At 37.0% G+C, this 19,043-nt stretch overlaps 1 protein-coding gene across 6 annotated transcripts in view; it reads right to left on the reverse strand.

Annotated features, from left to right (window-relative positions):
- The window catches only part of CNTRL (centriolin), a 97,668-nt gene extending 79,463 nt beyond the window's left edge, over positions 1-18,205 (reverse strand). For 2 of the 6 annotated variants that reach the window (XM_069073783.1, XM_069073780.1), the window contains exons 1-5: positions 13,090-13,245; positions 6,557-6,804; positions 3,207-3,334; positions 2,027-2,157; positions 322-463 (exon numbers count right to left, since the gene is read on the reverse strand). In XM_069073783.1, coding sequence (XP_068929884.1) covers positions 322-463; positions 2,027-2,157; positions 3,207-3,334; positions 6,557-6,773 — 618 coding nt within the window. In that variant the 5' untranslated portion in view covers positions 6,774-6,804; positions 13,090-13,245. Of the gene's footprint in view, positions 1-321; positions 464-2,026; positions 2,158-3,206; positions 3,335-6,556; positions 6,805-12,783; positions 12,905-13,089; positions 13,246-18,083 lie in introns of those variants that run through there. The other 4 variants (XM_069073784.1, XM_069073785.1, XM_069073782.1 and 1 more) reach the window with 3 other exon arrangements.
- Positions 18,206-19,043: the final 838 nt, after the last annotated feature.

The following is a 19,043-nucleotide window of genomic DNA, read 5'->3' on the forward strand; positions in this document are numbered from 1 at the left end:
AGATGCCCCATAGGATGACAGGGAGAGGGAAAATGCAACTCTATTCTTGATTGCAATGCTGTTCATCTGTCCACACTTTCCTATCAATAAACCATTCTGACCCATCTTGGTATGGTTGCATGCCATTTACCTGATCTCAGTCCTAAGTGTAAATGACAATAAAAAACAATGTTTCAAATTTCGATGACAAAATGTTTACATTTCAATTTTTGAGACAATGCAGCATTGTTTGGCAAAAACAAATAGACCATTACTACTACTACCACCACCAAATACAAAAACAATATCTGGCACTCATTCAAGTCAGTTCAAGTTACTTACTGAAGATATTTTGTTGCCTTTCAGATTGAGGATCCTCAAGGATCTTAACTTCTTCCCAAACCATAATGGAATATGATCAATTTCATTTCCTGCAAGATTCAGCTTTTGAAGATTTTGCATATGTTCTAGGCCTTCAATTTTCCTGCAAATGAAAATTAAATTAAACATAAGAATAAATATTATTATTTAGCAATTATATCACATTATTATATGGGCAAAATTCCTTGTCCTCCATTTGGGTGACTTTAAATATAATCATAGAATCATGGAATGCTGGAATTACAAGGGACCTTAGAAATAATCTAATCTAACTCCCTCATTTTAGAGATGAGAAAATTGAGGCTCAGAGGGATTTAATGACTTGTCCAGAGTACTACACCTATTTAGTGGTAGAGCTATGTCTCTTGTCATTTCAAATAAGATAAACTGAGAGGCGGCTAGGTGGCATAGTGAATAGAGCACCGGCCCTGGAGTCAGGAGGACCTGAGCTCAAATCCAGCCTCAGATACTTGACACACTTACTCGCTGTGTGACTGTGGGGAAGTCACTTAACCCCAACTGCCCTCCAAAAAGCAAAAAAAATTAAAAAAAAAATAAGATGAACTGAAAAACAAAGAATACACAACATATCAACTGAAACCAAAGTGCTGATACTTAGCTATCACATTCTGTTTACCTAGTTAAATCATCATTCTATTTTTCATATTTAAGAGGGACACTGATAATCAATCTAGCTCACATTTCAAAGGGCAGAAAACATATAAATAACAAGGTACATACAAGCTGGAATGATTCCAAAGGAAGACAATCAAGTTGAGAAAAGGAAAAAACCATGATGAAGAAGGAATGACTGAAGAACTGGAAAGATTTAGTTTGGTATTAGAGAGGAGGGAAGGGAAGATAATAAACATTTTTTAAGCGCTTGCACTGTGCAAGCACTTTTCAAACATTATCTCATTTAGAAGTGGTGAAGTGGAAAGAGTGTTGAAATTGAAGTCACAAAACTGAATTCAATTGTTGGCTCTTCTACTTAGCACCTATGTGACTTAGGACAAGTCACTCTACCTCTCTGGGCATCAATATTTCATCTTGTAAAATGGGGGGAAGAAGGAGATGGACTAGGTGGACCCTCAGGTCCCTTCCATCTCTAAACCTATGATCCTAATAGTTTGAAGTCTGAGAGAGTCATATTTAGTCAATAATAAAGAAAAATGCCTTAAGAATTAGAGCTGTTGGGGTGGCTAGGTGGTGCAGTGAATAGAGCACCGGCCCTGGAGTCAGGAGGACCTGAGTTCAAATCGGGCCTTAGACACTTGACACAAAAATTAGCCATGTGACCTTGGGCAAGTCACTTAACCTCAACTGCCCTCCAAAAAAAAAGAATTAGAGCTGTCTAGGAATTAAGTGGATTGCCTTATGAGGCATTACTCCATCACTGGAAATATTCAAATAGAGGTTAGATGATCACTTCTCAAGGTAACCTCTAATTAAGTCCTATTCCAATTCTGAAATTCTATGATCTGTGTAGAGACAGATTCCATTATTGACATGGGTACAAATTTCTTTTTTTCTTAATATCAATGGACCGTTTCAGATGACCTGAATAGCTGTGGTATAGATATTGTACCACTCTACTAAAATAAATGATTTGCATTAATAGGTGCTAATAATTATTAATTGAAATGCTTTTTTAAAATCTGCTTACCTGATTTTGTTATATGATAAATTCAGTTCACGTAATTTTAAATGCTTATCTAATTTCTCAATCTTCCCAATTAGATTGTAGCTGAGATTCAGTACTTCAAGTTTATTACAATTTTCCAGGTTTTCTATGTACTAGATGAAAACAAATTAATTACTACATTATGCAAACAAATGCTCTGATAGAATATGAAATCTATCAAATAATTTTTGGCAAAAATTATATGTATATATTCTAAATAAAAAATACAATGAAAAATTACAAAACATATTATGGTCTGCAATCTGTAGTCAGGGGAAAAATAAGTGATATTTTGGAAGAAGCATTAGATCCTAGATTTCTAGTACTAGCCCTTACCATTAACTGATAACCTTGGAGAGTCAATTTAACAATCTCTCTAGATTTTGACTTTCTTCAAGTGAAAAATGAGGCTAGATAACTAAGATACTTTCCAATCTAAAGATCTATTAATTTATGAGAGACCCCAAGGCACAATATTTGTACTTCACAGTGCTTTGCATAAGGAAGTAGTCAAAAAACAATCAACGAATTTATATTTCAAGTTTCATAATTTTCATAAGATCACTTTGAAATATTTTGCAATGTATCACTGTATAATTTTTAAAATTTCCTTCTGTATTTTATTAAAATTTTACTGAATCTAGAAGGGCCAGTAATGTGCAGGAAAATCAATAATGAAAAGTAAAATTCCAATTGACCAGATGTGCAAAAGAAACCAAGGAGTCTCACATTAGGAGCTATGTATTAACTTCTCCCATAGAATTCCCACAAGCAGCAATGAATGGTTTTATGAACTTCTGTAGAAATATGAAGTGGCAGCTAGACAGAATTAAAAGAATAATGGACTAGGAATAAGAACCCCTCAGTTTGAGTCCTGGCTCCCTCACTTTCTGTGTGACCTTGGGCAATTCATCTTACTTTTCTAAGTCTCATATAAGATAAGAGATACTAATACTTGAACTGCTTACCTCAGAGGAGTTTTGTGAACTGTTTTTGTAAACTGTTAGGTGTCATATAATTGTAAGCTACTATTATATTGTCTCGAATATGATGTAATCTATTTGAGAAGGTAAGCTTGCCCCCACCCCTAATAAAAACCCACCAAACTACATTTTAAACGAAATGACTGAATATCTAAATGTAGCAATTGCTGGTAACATACCTTGAATTTCTTGCCACCAAACTTTGAAAGAGAAAGATTCAAAGATTTAACTAATGTCAAATTTTCTTGTTTGCTAAGCTTTTTAATAAGGGCCTCTGTAATGTACCTTACTCCAGGAGTAGGATCATCTGAAATGAAAGTAAACAAACCATCTGCAGCAGTGGAAAAAACAACAAAACATCAGAAACCATAATATTCTCAAATAATGCAATTAAACTTAGATAACCAGAAAAGTGGTGATGCTGCTAAATGAAACATTTCAGACACATGTAAATGAGTTTCTATCATAAATTACAGAAATGCTTTTACAAACATTTAAAGAGTACACCTGGATGTACTAAGGGGAAAACACTAATCATAAAACTACCATTTCTCTCCCTAAACATTTGTTTCAGCTACAATGCCTGAATTTTGTCCATATATACTCTATTAAACAAAATAACAATAAAAAATACTTCAATTACATATTCCAGTCAGAGCTGGGAAGGGAGGGAGAGGGAAATGGGAAAATGGGGAAGGAGGAGACAGATATATCCTTAATTTTTACAAAAGCTATGAAAACAGCTGATAGTTTACATTTTTATGGTGCCTATGGTATGCAAAACTTTATACATATAATTATCTTATTTGATCCAGAAAATGCTGTTCTTTAAAAAAGTTCGTATTTTTTAAATGGGTAAAATACTGATAGAAAATGCACATACACATTCGAAAGCAAGAATTCTAAGAGGTAACTCTTCCAGTTCCCAGCACAGAGCCTTAAACATGACAGATGCCTAACACATGTTTGCTGCCATTAATCAATGAAGAAATACAGAGCAGATAAGTATTTTTCTCCTTTTCAGTAGGGGAAGAAACCTAAATTCCTACTCTGATGGGTGGAGAATATTACATTGCACGTTACATCTTATGAAATACTTTATATTTCATGAAAAAAGGTCTTATTTCTCATTCCATTTTACATAGCACATTTTATATTTCATGAAAAAAAGATCTACTTTCATTAACTAACATTCCCCATATTGTATCATTTTAGTATAGTGTTGCAACACCATTAAAGCCTTGTTATATTTCACAATGACAAGCAAATTGGGCACATTACTTCTTGCCTTGTCCTATGGAGTAGAAATTTAGCAACGGTCAATTCCATTATGGCTCCAAAATGTCTTAGTTCCACAATACCAAATGTAAGCATGTCACTTTTGTTTTATGTAAAGCAAAATGCATTTTTTTCTAGATGGGAAAGGATAGATATCAGTTCTTAAATTCTAATAACATTAGAAAATTTTTAATGTACTATCTGTCAGTGTCAATGGGACTCTGGTGCTTAAAAATAAAGGTTTATTAAGGAATTTCCTCAGTTTTTTTAAGTTATAATCAGATTCTTCAGTGAATAATGACTGATGATTATGATTTCATGTACAGAGAAATGATAATAAATTTTCTTAAACATATTCTACCAGAAATGTACATTTACTTAATTAAATATGCTTACTAAATTAAAATGTACTTTATTAAATTAAATATACTTTTCTGGTACAATATGTTGAAGAAAATTTATCATTTAAATTATCATTAAAATTAATTACTAGGTATTATGTATATAAGTCATATTTTTAGAAGACCCTGCTTAAGCACAACAAAAGGCTTCACTCTGAACATGGACCAGTCTCTAATTTGAAAAGGGCAAATATATTCTGTTCTACAGTGATGGAAGGTTTGGAGTAAAGAGATGCTCAGGGAACCTCCTGCCATAAGAAATGGAAGCTATACTCTCGTAGCAACAACCTCACTGCCACTTTCTGAGAAATAGCTTTACCCTGACCAGATACCACTTCCTGTCAAATGTCACAACTAAATTGCTAAGAGTCAAAAAGTAAGATTAAACTTAGAGGAGACTAGAGGTTAAAGAAATGTAAGGATATAGAATATTAGAGCAGGAAAGGAGCTAGAGATCTAGCTCCATAGATCTATACTGTATATCTAGCCCTAATCTCTCCTTTGAACCTTGGAGCACATCATCTGTCTATTGGACATTTCAAAATGGATGAATTGAAGACATCTCAAACTCAAAATATCCCAAACTGAACTCATTATCTTTTCCCCTAACCCTCTTCCAAACTTCCCTATTTGTATTGAGAGTAACACAAACTTTCAATCTCCTACATTCATAATCCTAATTTCTTATTCTCCCTCACCCTACATACCCAATTAGCTGCCAAATCTCACTCTTTCTATGTCCATATCTCTTGCATCCAATCCCGGCTCTCCTTTTACACAGTTACCACTTCAGTTCAGGCCCTCAATACCTCCTGTCTAGATTATAAGCAACAATCTTTTATTTGCATGCCCACCCTCATGTTCCTCATCATTCCAATTCATTTTACACTTTTCTCAAAGTAATTTCTGTTAAGCACAGATCTGACTATATCACTCCAGTGGCTTCCTATTTATTGCCTGTAGACTTACATAAACTTCTCTGGTTAGCTTTGAAAACCCTTTTCAACCTGATTCCAACTTATCTTTCCAGCATCACTGGACATTACTCCCCTTCCTATACTCTGTGATATGACCAAACTGGCCTTCTCTCTGCTTCTCATCCATAACACTCCATCTCCAATCTCAGTGTCTTTATACTAGACATCCTCCATACACAGAATGTACTCCCTCTTAACCTCCTTGAAGGAAGAAGGGATTCTATGAGGTGGAGGTGAAGTCACAAAAAGGGTCAGTGGTCAAACCAGGATCAGAACCCAGGTCTTTTTAGCCACCACCACCACCATCACCATTTATTAAGTACCTAATATGTACCTCAGCACCATATTAAGTGGCAGGAATATAAAGAAAAACAACCTTCTGTCCCCTTAAGAAGCTTACACGCTGTTGGAGGGATCAGTGTCGTATAGGGAAAATTGAGGATAGATAGAACACTAACCTAGGAATATCAGAAAATGTTTCATGGAGTAAGAGAGTAAGAGAAATAAATGTGACCCGAGCTTTAAAGAAAGATAAGGATTCTGAGAGGTGCAAATGAATAAAGAGTGCATTCCATGCTTTGAGAACTGTTTATATGAATAAAGTACATTGAGACAAATCTTCCAAGTCAGTGGTATTTCTACCACAACACTAGTTTGTGTGTAGACAAATTTCTCTATTCAACCACAACATATATAATTCAACAAACATTTCTTAAGGACTAACTATGAATAAAGTCTTGTGATAGATACATGGTAAATGCATAACGCAGGTGCAGTGTTATAAAATTTGGAAGAAGGAAAAAGATACACAGAAATAGTTTAATGTCATCATTATTTAAAATATCAGTCTGACTGCATATTAATAAAGAGTACCTTTATCATCTTGGTAGTCAAGAAACAAATCTCTTTCTCCAATGATGTCATTTTGCTCAAACCAATGTCCTCTAGTATGAAAAGTAGGAGTCTCAAGTCTGGTATAAGGTGAAAGTGACCTAGATCTTGTACTAGACAACTGAGATGCTGGACTAGGTGAGCGAGATGGCGTCATTTTTGTTCTTGGTGGTGATTCTTCATGGGAACCTTTCTTCATTGCAAGAATATGGGCAACAGTCCACCCAAAGCTGAAAGAAATTTCAAGGCACTTAATACTGTATGAATGTACAGACCAAAAAAATCCATTTACAGATACTTTTTGCTTTACATAAATTCACATTTCATAAATCTGAATTTAAAGAAAGCTGCATTCCAAAAGAACACCTATGGTTAACTTTATCATTTATTGTGCACTTGTGCTCTCTCCCTCTCTCCTCCCTCTGTCTCTGTCTCTCTGTCTCTCTCTCTTCCCCCACCTCTGCATTGCTGCCCTTCATCTAAGTGTCCAGCAGCCTCCTATACCTCCAAGAAAAAACAAAAACCACTCTCCAAGTGAAAGCAGAAGAATGGAAACTCAGAGAGACCACCACAGCTGCTGGATAGTGGGGCTTGACCTGAGACCTCTGGGTCCTGAGAGAGTTCTTTGCCCACGCTGCCTACCTGCCTGTGCATCCACACTTGGATACCACCTGTCTGTCCCTGGCCCCCACGTCTTCCTCCACTTGCTCTCACTTTTCTGTCCCAGGGCCCCACAGGTCTTTGAACTGTGCCAGTCCTCTCCCCAGCAATGGCACTCAGCCCCCTTTCTCCCTTCCTCACATTTCTGCATTATGTAAAATGGTTCACTTAAGTAAAGCAAGAATTGTCTGTACTTATTAGATGTACTGTTCAAATCATGTTTAAACTTTCCAAAATATGTAAGGAATGACCATGTCTGCATTCTCAAATATGCTACCTTTTACAAACTACACTTTCTGTAGTGCTTAAGATTTAAAAACTTCAAGGAGATATCAAATCCTCTATACCTTTAACCCTGTATACATGCTCATAACAATATTTTGTAGAAATGTAGGTTTTATACAAAGGTCAAATATTTTAAAGCTAAAAGGGACCAAAGAATGTGACTGTTGGACCTAGACGAGTTCCTAGAGATTACCTAGTCCAATATTATTTTACAAATGATGAAAATGAGTGTCAGAGAAGTTAAACAACTTGGCCTGAGTCACACAGCTTGTAGGTGGATGATAAAAATATGGAATCATACAATTTCAGTGTTAGAAAGTACCCTGGAAATCACCTATTTCAACCTCCATTAAAAGATGAAGAAACCAACGTCCAGCAAGTTAAAAATAACTTGCCTCGGTCACAAAGTGTTAGAAGATAGAATCATGAAACAAGTTAGGGGCCTCGGGGCCATTTTGCCCAATCTATACCTGACAAGTGAACATCTAACCTTCCATTTAAGATTTCTAGTACAAGGGAATCCACTCCCTTCCCAGGCAACTCATACTACTTTTGAAGAGCTCAAAGGTTAGGAAGATTTTCCTGATGTCAAGTCTAGATCCGTTTTTCTGAAATTTATAATGATTCTTCCTAATTTTACTTTCTAGGGCCAAGCAAGTAAAATTAAATCCTTCTTCCAAATGATATGGCTCTTAAAATACTACACAGCTTTCATCCCTTCCCACAGCCCCTACATGTCTTCTCTTTTTCAAGTTCAACATTCCCAGTTCTTTTCATTGATCTCTTTATGACATGAACTCAAAGTCCTTCACCTTTGTGGTTACCTTCATGGGAACCGTCCCCAGAATGAACTACCTGATAACACTTTGCTATGCATAGCTAGTCCTTAGAATTGTATTTTTGGAATGGTAGAACGTGGACTCCGTTGCCATAGTCTAAGAACCTTAGTTCACCTCTCTACCACTATACCATTAAAAAAGAATTTTGTGTAGGTAAAATGGGATTTACCTTATGAAAAAAGGGAAATGTCATGAGTTTAGTATACAGTTATATCCATATTGGCTCTTTATGATAACAGCTTTTATTTCAAGATATTTATTAGCATCCCTTTAATATCGTGTTCTGAAATTTTTCTGGGGATCAAAGTAAAATTCACTGCTCTGCACTTGTCTGACTATCCATTCTTTTCTTTTCAAAGACTAGAACACTGGCCTCTTTTTTTTTTTTTGGTCCTGTAGCACTAATATGCAATTTACAATCTCTCAAGGATCAGTGACCGATCACACCTGCCATTTCTAATCTTTGTTTTGGTTCTAATCAAACATGACTGAAACAACTAAAAACAACAATACCACTTGTTCCCAGGGTTGGCCTTTTTGAAAAAATCATTTACATTTTCTCTTAAATCACTCACACAAGTATAAAGAAAACAGTATTCTTTAGGTTTGTCTTGTCTCAAACTCTAAAGCAGTTGCTTTACCAAACAAATGGGGTAAAAGGGCTCATTTCAGATAAGACATGCCTCTTCAGTACTATACCCTCAACCAATGTCTTCTTAACTACAATTTATAAGATTATTTTGAATAGATTTTTATGATGCCCAATGATTCTTATAAACATGCAGTAATCAAGTTTAGACAATTCTGCCTAAATCAAGTACAAAATTTTGAGAATGTATTACACAAATTTTCAACCAAACATAACATTAGCTGCACCAGTCTTGGGCAAGGCTACAATACCAATCTTGGGCAAGGCTACAGTGTCAATTTATACTATGCTTGCTCAAGATTTGTAAGCATGTGCAAAATCTACTGCCACTATTAAAAACTATCAGCACTGCAAGCCAAAAGCATTTTTAATCCATTTACTTTAGGTAAGTATAGATACCTCTTAAATCATGAGTCAATGAATTTGAGGTAGAAGTTTATATCTCAGAGGTATCCATAACATAAATCCCATCTACATCCAAAAAGGTATCATTTAGCTGCCACTTAAAGACCTACACTGATACCAGAACATGATTTCTGAACAAAGTTGGGTCAATTTTCTAAATGGAAATTAAAGAGTATAATGTGCTTTGACAGACTATGCTTATGGACTTTAAAGGATTGAGCTTTTCTTTTTTTTAACTGAGGAGCAGGTAGAACTTTAGTGTGAGAAGGTGGCTAGTAAAAGTGTTATCAAAAAAGTTAAAAAGGGTCACTGGAGCATTTTTTTAAAGAATTCACAGAAGAGAACAAACAGGAAAACAGACAAGGAGGAAGACTCTGAAGGAACATGTTGAAATTTTTTTAAAAAGTTGTACACAACAGCTCTGTGTAATTTCACATACATTCTTTTTTTCTGTTCTACTTTGGTTATGGAATGTTCTCTCTTTTTTGAAAGTTGTTATATCAGAATTTTAAAAAATTAAATATGATGACACAATACCTAGAAAGAAAGGTAGCAATGGCTTTTAACAAGGGTAGGTGTTAGAAGACCTGGCCCAGGGGTAGGCTACATATAGAAGCTGAAGGTTCCCCACTTCTGATCTGGCCCATGTACCACAGTGCACTAACTTTGTGACCTTGGGTAGGTATCAACTTCTGGAACCCTAAGTTTCTTAGTTTACAAAATGACCGTTGATAATTCCTACCTTGCCTATCTCACAAAAATGTTGTGAAGATTAAGAGAAAATAGATATGTAAGCATTCTCTAAGTTGTTATTGGGAGGTTATTATCATTAAATATATTTGCAAATATAAAAGATATTCAGGGTACATGTGTATAAATGATAGGAGAACAAAATATGAAGTAATGAAACGAATTTTTTAAACAAATTCTTCAATGTATTCATCTTGGTAAGCTACAGTAGTTATTCCAACAATGCTACAACTGCTGAAAACATTTTTAAAATTTTCTGTTCAAAATGATTTACTGACCAACATGAGGCACATGAAAAATCAGTCTTAAAACTTCAGTCATGCCTGACACCTGCTATGGTAGGACTGGCCTAACTAAGCAAGTCTTGCTAACTTTTATGCCTCTACAATTTTTGCTTTCATTTCCTCTTGTTGAAACAAACCACCAGAACCACTCAAAAAAAGTCTTCCTCTCCAAATTATCTGTTGCTTGACACAACAGCAAACATATCTTTATTTTTTTTTCCACAGCTTTTCATAATGTTAACCCATTTCACAGTATGCATCAACCACAACACAGAAAAAGTTAATTTTGCCATGGAAATAAAGGGGGCCTCAGTTATGAAGATCAGATGCTTACTCTGTTAAGTTTAAATGATTTCTTCTAAAACCATGGCTAATCTTTAGAAGGTACACACACAGATCTCATCTGTCTCTTTAGCCAAGTATACTCCTTCCCAAAGCAAAGTTGCAAAAAACGAAATAGCCACAACAAACTAAAGAACCTATCCACTATGAATAGAAACAGTGCAGAGACTGCTTTAGAACCAAGAGAATAAAGCTGGATTCCATATTAAATAGGTATATTTTAACTTTCTTCAGTTTAAAAAAATGCAAACAAAAACCTATATTTTGCTTTTTAATTACAATGCAATTCTATTTTCATCTCAGATAGAATCATAGACTGTCAGAACTAGAAAGTACTTTGGAACACAGAATGTTAGAATAGAGAATCAAATAGAGAGCTCTAAGAGATCTTAAAACCTGAAATGTTATCACTATAAGGTAGAACTGGTGGCTAAGAATGTAGGAGCTCAAAGGGACCTCAGAAAGATATGGCAAAGCTGAAAGAATACCATAAAGTCCAATGCTCTCACTATATAGATGTGGAAACTGAAGCCCACATGTCAGTACCAGAGCTCAGACAAGATCTCAGGTTTGGTGACTGAATTCAGACATTGTTTCCACTATGCCATGCTGTCCCACTATATAGACTCTCTTTCCATATCACCACCACATTCCTTAAGATCATCAAGGTCCAAATACTTTTAAAGATTCCCTAAACCAGGATGGCTACATGGTCCAGTGGACAGAGCATCCACCCTGAAGTCAGGAGGGCCTGAGTTCAAGTCAGGTCTCAGATACTTAACCAGCTGTGTGACTCTGGGCAAGTCACATAGCCCTGATTACTATTAAAAAAAAAAAAAAGGCTCCCTATAAGCTACTGCCCTGAATTCATAGATTAACAATATCCAACCTCATTCTCTATTTTATAATTTCAGGTCTTCTCCCTGTGTTACAAACTTCCTTGAAACACTACGTTTTCTCCAAGTCTTCAGACTACAAAGCCAACGTTTAAAGACACAGCCTAAGCTGGAGCACTTGGAACAGTTGTTGGAAAATGACTGTAGAAGAAAAGAGGCAAAATAACACAAACGAATACACTCGTTAAAAGCCCTTGTCAGAATTTGGTCCAGAGAGCAGTGGGCAAAAAATTGGAGGGATGACATTATATGATAAAGCCAGATGACCAATCATTCAGACAGAGCTGAGTTTTCACTATTATCTAATCCCCACTCCACTCAATACTCAAGAGACTGCTTACACTTCAATTACCTCCCCAGTCAAAACTCTGCTTGCTTAAAGGATAGATCAGACTAGCAGCCCCCAAGTCTTATCTGTGGCTATCCCAATGGCTTGAATACTCCACCCCTTAGTCTTATCTGACAGCCAGATCTTCTCTCTATAGTCCAAACTCAAGCTTCTCATACGGGATCACAGATTTAAAGCTCAAATAAATCTTAGGGGCATACTAGTACAACCCCTTCATTTTAAATAGGAAAAAACTGAGACCTAATTTGATTAAGTCACTTGATTGACAAGGTTCCACAGGTAGTAGTAAAGGGTGGAATTTGAATACAGGTCCTTTGACTCTACAAACAATCTCGCAGCCCCTTTCCCATATCTTCCCTTTATCTGTACTCTGCCACCCATCGAATAATAGATATTTATATATGAAGGTCATTTCTGCAAATCCCTTTCATCTAGTATGATCGTCTCAAGAACCCAGAGTAGCAGGAAAAACTGACGGTACAGGAGAGGAAACCATGGCTCAAAGACTTTAACGGACTTTGCAAAAGTCATACAAATAATCCATGTAGGGCTAGAACTAGAAATAGGTTCTTAATCCAGGATGCTTTCCACTATAGTAAACTTTCCATCCCATTCCTTAAAATCTCTCCAACCCCAAAGCTCGGCTTAACTTTCTCTGCTTAACCATTCTAATAGTTCCAATTTTCCCGTCTTCACCTCCTTACGTAATTGCGTTGCCATATGTCCCCCATCTGTCTTCATGCCCATTACCTGACGCTCTCCCCTCTTCATCCCATCCTTCTGCATTGCAGTATCTTGGCTCCCCTAATACTCCTTTTCTCAATCCCAAACCCCAACACTGATTCCTCTCCATCGCCATCCCCCCTAGTTTCCACGCATCCCCTCCCCTCCATCCCGAGCCAGTCCAGAAACCAAACCGCCCGCACCTGGACACCCCGCCCGGCCCGGCGCAAGCGCTGATTGGCCCAGATGTAGCCACCTGAACCTCCCCCACCTTCCTCGTCACGTCTCGGGCTCCCCGGCTCCCCATCCCAAGCGCAGACCCGGGGCACTCACCACTACAGGGCTTGCCCAGGGCAGGACAAACCGAGCGGAATCCCTGCCTGTGCAGTTTCGTCTCCCGAGCCCTCAGGCATCGGGAGCCCGAGACGCCATTTTGTTTTGTTGTGTTGGTTGCTGAGGGGCAGGCAGGACTAGGAGGGACCAGGCGGGGGGATAGGGGGCGGGGCCAGACGGGGCCAACCGTCGCTCTGGTGCGAGCTCATTGGACCGAGGAGGGGCGGGACGGAGGCTTCCGGCTGCTTTGGCGCCACAGCTGGGATCTGCCGCGGGAGCGTTGGCGCTTGGCTTCAGGTGAAGCTTTCGGGTTTTCCTCGCTCTGGGCTGCCAAAGTCAGAGCTCAGATCAGGGCCTGCGAAACCGCATGGCAGGAAGGAGGCCCGACTTCTGAGATCCGTCCCCGGCGTTGGCTGCCTTCGGCGGCTCCTTATTCTACCCGGGCCTTATGGGCAGGAGCCTGGGCTCCGAGGGCCCAGGACCGGAGGCCCGACGGCCGAGCGGGCTCACAGGGACCCCTCACCCCGCGCCTTCATTTTCCAGTGAAGAAAACAGACCCAGAAAGGGGAAACGTTCGCCCGAGGCTCCCAGCGAGTCGGGTTTGGAATTCAAAGCTGCGTCTTCCAAAGCAGCCCAGCACCCGCCCGCACAAAGACTTTTCCTAGTTTCCCCCGTTTTCTTTTAATCAAAAAAGAAAACACCAAGAACTTATGGATGCATCTTGTCTTACATCGCAGCTATTTCTCATCATACTCCCACATCGGACCCTCCCCTATGAGAAAGAAAAACAAACAAAAAACATCTAATACAACTAAGTGGTGCAGTAGATAGAGAGCTGGGCCTGGAGTCAGGAAGACCCGTTCCAGTTTGACCTCAGACACTAGCTGTGTGATCTTGGACAAGTCACTTAACCCTGTTTGCTTCAATTTCCTCTTCTGTAAAATGAGCTGGAGAAGAAAATAGCAAATCACTTCAGTATTTTTGCCAAGAAAACCCTAAATGGGATTATGAAGAGTGGGACAAGACTGAATAACAACAAATCCAATACACAGCTCATGTGTGACAGTGTATGCAATACTCTGTCGTAGTTTTCCTCACTTCTCTGAAATGAGGAAGAAAGTATGTTTCCTTATCTCTTCTCTAGGATCTTTTTCACTGTTTTTTAAAAATAAGTCCTTTTAGTGATCTTATTATCGTTGTCCTGTATATTGTCTCTTGCTTCTGCTTTTTTGCTGAACATTAGTTCATACAAATCTTGCCACATCTCTCCTGAGCACCTCATATTTTCCATCTATGTTCTTTTTTTCTGCTGCCTTATAGCTTCTATTTGGTATGTTAGAAAGCTGAGCAGAAGTTAAACTCTATTCTTCCTGGTTTTTCATGACACTGCTATGTTGTGGTCCTCTTCTTGCCTGTCAGACTGATCCTTTTCTTTCAGTCTTTGCAATGTGATAAACTATTCTGTCCCCTGTGCATGGTTATACTCAGATTCCTGTTCTGAGTCCTCTCTTTTCTATGTGCTTTTGGTGATCTTAGTTGCTATAGGTTTGATGATCATCTCTATGCTAATGACTCCCATGTCTATAAATCCTACCCAAATCTATTCTTATTAACTGTTTGCTGAACAATTTTATGAGGATATATGATAGAGATCTCTATATAATCAGAATGAAACTCATCTTTTCTCTTAAATCCATCTGTCCTAACTTTCCTTAATATAATTTGCAACCTGATTTGGTATTGGGAGTTAGGAAAAGCGGAAGAGTAAATTCAGGTTCACACTTGAGGAATTGTCTTTGACTCTTCAGTGTCCCTCTACCCACCAATATCCAATCAGTTCCTCAATTTTATCAGATTCACTTCATTAGTGTCTTTCACATCTGTCCCTTTTTTAATTCATTCATTCAGCGTACATTTATTAAGTGCCTACTTTGTGCCAGGCACTTTTCTAGGTACAAGGGATTCAAAGACCAAAAATACTACATCCTTTCAATGAGCTTACATCTTATTGGGGTAAAACAATATGAACAGAGATAAATACAAAGTAATTTCCAGGGAGAATTGCACTAATAGCTGAGATATCAGGATAGATTTCCTATAGGAGATGGAAATTGATCAGAACCTTGAAGGTACTGAAGTCAGTGAGGTAGAAGTGAGGAGGAAGAACATTACAGGCATGGGAAAGAGACTGTGCAAAGCCATATGGGAGATGGGATGTGTTGTATGAAGGATATTAAGCAGACTAGTTTGGTTGGAACATAAAATGTATAAAGGAGAGTGATATATAATAGACCTGGGAAGGCAAGAGCCAAATTGTAAAGGTCTTTAAAAGCCAAGAAAGTCTGAAACTTATCCTAGTTGCAAGAAGAAACTTGAAACTTGATGAGAGTAGTATAGCTGTATAGAGAGCATGGATTGGAAAGGAAAGAATTATTGTAGTCCAGGCAGATGATGGGAGTTTGTACAAGTGTAGTGGCCAAATGCAAGATATATTAAGGAGTTAGAACTGACAAAACCTGGCAGTCTACTCACCTGATAAAGAGGTGATGAACCCAAGGTGCAGAAGGAGACATACATTTTTGAACCTGGCAAATTTTTTAATTTGTTGGATTATTTTTGTTCAAGGATTGTGATTTTTTTTGGGGGGGAGGAGAATTGATGGGGAAAAGGGGACTAGTGATAGTGTTGCCAAGAAAAGAGGGTCACTGAAGCATTTTAAAAAAAGAACATAAGAAAATTGAGAAAAAACAGATAAGATATTTGAAAGTAACATGTAGAATCTATTATATCCTTTTTTTTAAAGCATGCTATACATAAGAGAGATTCTCAGTTTCACATATAATTCTTTTTCTGTTCTACTGTGCATACGGATCTTTGTTAGGTTCAGAATAAAAAAAAACTTTTAAAAGGGTATCTTTGGATGCCATTTGAGAGAACAATTTCAGTAGCACTGTGAGATTGGAAGCGAGATGTTAAGAGCTGAGGGAGTGAATAGTGAAAGTCATCATTCTTGATTAGATGAGTGTAGATTCAAAGTATTGGTGAAATTTCTATATATGAAATTTCTATAAAAGCCAAAAAAAATCTTGATAATTTCATCCTTCAAAATGTGGAGGAACTAATAAGTAGAAATTTTATTCTGGATCTGAATCTTACCAATAGGGAAACACTGAGTGCCTTAGTAGCATAGTTTCACAAGGACTCTAGATTTTGACAAAGCAGACTTCAAAGGATGTAGAGGAAAGATAGAGATCCCAAGGAATAAAATGCTGTAGGAGGACAGTCCAAGGGAAAATGGAAGATGTTCAAGAATGAAATTCTGAAAATACAAAGGGAAATGATTCCAATAAGAAAAATAGGATTTGTCCAAAGCGATCTATGTAAATACATAGGAAACTCATAACTAGCTTAGATTGTAAAAAGAAATATGAAAAAGACAGAAGTAAGGATTGATATAACAATATAGTCTTATAAAAATATTAGGATACTAAAGCTCCAAATCAGCTGTAGTAGGAAAGAGAAGCCAAGTATGACAAAAAAGGTTGGTTGGGTTTTGTTGGGGTTTTTTGTTTGTTTTTTTGTTTTTAAAGCTCTATTGGGGGGTAAAAAAGACCAAAGAGAGGACCATTCCTTCAGAGAATACAGAACTGATCAGTTTATTTTGCTTCTGTTTTCTCTATCAAGAAAGAGGACCTTTGCACTGGAAATGACAACAAAAATGAGTAAGGCTTAGATAACCCAAGATAAGTTAGAAGATAGTAGAATACCTGTTGCCCTTGATGAATTCAAGTGGTCTGACCCAGATGAACAACATCTTTGATTACTAAAAGAACCAGCAGATGTGATGACTGAGATTTGAAAGAGTTTGGCAAATAGGTAAGAGACCATAAGACTGAGAGAGGACAAGTGCTTCAATTTTCAGAGGGGAAAAAATCACAAACAATAGGTCAGTGAGCTTGACTTTGATTCCTGGTAAAATTCTAGAATGGCTCACTAAAAAGATAGTTGGTAAAGATCTCGAAAGGGAACTAATGATTACAAAGAGCCAGCATAATTTCATCAAGAACAGGTCAAACCAGACCAACCACATTTCCTTTTTTGACAGAATTACTAAACTAGCAAATGAAGAGAATGGTATATGGATATAGTTTACCTAGATTTTAGCAAAGCTTTTGAGAAAATATTTCATACTATTATGGATGAAGGAGATGGAGAATTGGATTAAATAACAATACAATTAGATTTAGAAATGACTGAATGACCTGAGTTAAATGGTTCCCTGTCAACAAGTCAAGAAGTCTCTAGGGCAATATGCAGGTTCCCTTGTCTAAATCCTATATAATATAAATTTTCCAGAGCCTGGACTAGAGGGAACCACACCTCCTTTCCAGCCTAGGCTTCCACCCAATGACCTAATAAATTTCTTTCTAAAACTGTTTCAGATTTTAGGGTTTGTTCTTGTGAACAACAATAGCTAGAATTTTCTTAATTTATTTTATACAAAGGATCCAGAAATTGAAATCTGAGAAAAAAATAATTTTCCTATTAAAAAAAACTTTTCTTAATTTCAGGATTACATATAATGCTAAGTTTTTAAAAGATGTTTGTTAATAAAGCCATATGCTTCTGTGGTCATGGTAAAGCCAAAAGAGATTTTGACTTGAAAGACTACATTTTATGCAGAGACTCCATGTTGTGACCATTAACCATATCATGATTTCCCTTCTCTAAATCTATTTCTAGTCTGTGGGTAATAATAGCTTCCTTATCTGTCTTCCAGGGACCTTCTGTCTCATATCAGATCACGAATGTGAAATCACATTATAAACTGTAATAATATTAATAAACATATACCAATACATGTAACACATTCTTAGAGGGTTGTTGTGAGCCTCAAAAGGGACTTACAAAGCGATTTGCAAACCTTAAAGCACTACCCAAATGGTGGCTATTAATGTTATTAGAAGGAATCAAAAAACTTAAGATCCCCAAACCTGGTGTCAGAAGACTTGGAGTAGAGTACCAGTTCAGCCACTTAATAGCTTCGTGATTTAGCTTTGTTACCACTCTGGGTTTCTAGTTCCGTGTCTGAAAAATGAGGATGTGGTGCTAGATGATCTCAGAGTTCTTTTCTAGCACTTGTGAAATGTGATTCTTGTACATCCCACGGCTGTTGCAGAAAATTAGTCATCCTGAGACACTGACAACTATGGGATCAATATATGAGTAAAAACCATTTTACACCCTATGAAGCTGACATTAAAGAAAATTCTAGGGGTGGATCAGTATCCATTAGAATAAATCTAGAGAAGCATTATTTTAAAAGATACCTCAAATGTTTAGAATTGAAGACCTGTCAGAGAAGTTTGATAAAAGTATGGTTAGTCTATAAGGTAGTAATTACTCTTGTGTTGATATATATATCTCAATATCAGATATATGTATATATATATACACATACATATCTGCATATACACCTACATATATTTATATGCATATGTTTATAGCATATATTATATAACATACATATGTAATATATACTATGTGATATATACACATACAAATATATATATAGTGGGGATGTGCAATTTCACTGGTGTAGGACTCTCCTGTAATTCCCTCTACCAATGCAAATTAGCAACTGCTTTGCACCTTTAGGGTTTAGAGTTGCTGGGGCACTAAGAATTTAGGTGACTTGCCAGAGGCAAGACTTGAATCTAGGACTTCTAGACTATGAGGCTGGCTCTCCTTCCACAACACTATGCTGCCTCTGCTAAAATATAATATACATTTACATAATAAAAATTTATATAAATTATAATATAGGTAAAGTATAACATTATGTGCATGATTTATATTTCTCTATTTTTCAAATTTCCAGGACTAAGAATTCTGTAAAAGTCTCAACACACTTCTGGCTTTTCTTGTCCAGTATGTGTGTGTATGTATGTATA

The sequence above is a fragment of the Petaurus breviceps genome, unplaced genomic scaffold (genome assembly GCF_028583685.1).
Source record: "Petaurus breviceps papuanus isolate PSGF00001 unplaced genomic scaffold, PetGlider_PUasm1.0 90879, whole genome shotgun sequence".
NCBI lineage: Eukaryota > Metazoa > Chordata > Mammalia > Diprotodontia > Petauridae > Petaurus > Petaurus breviceps.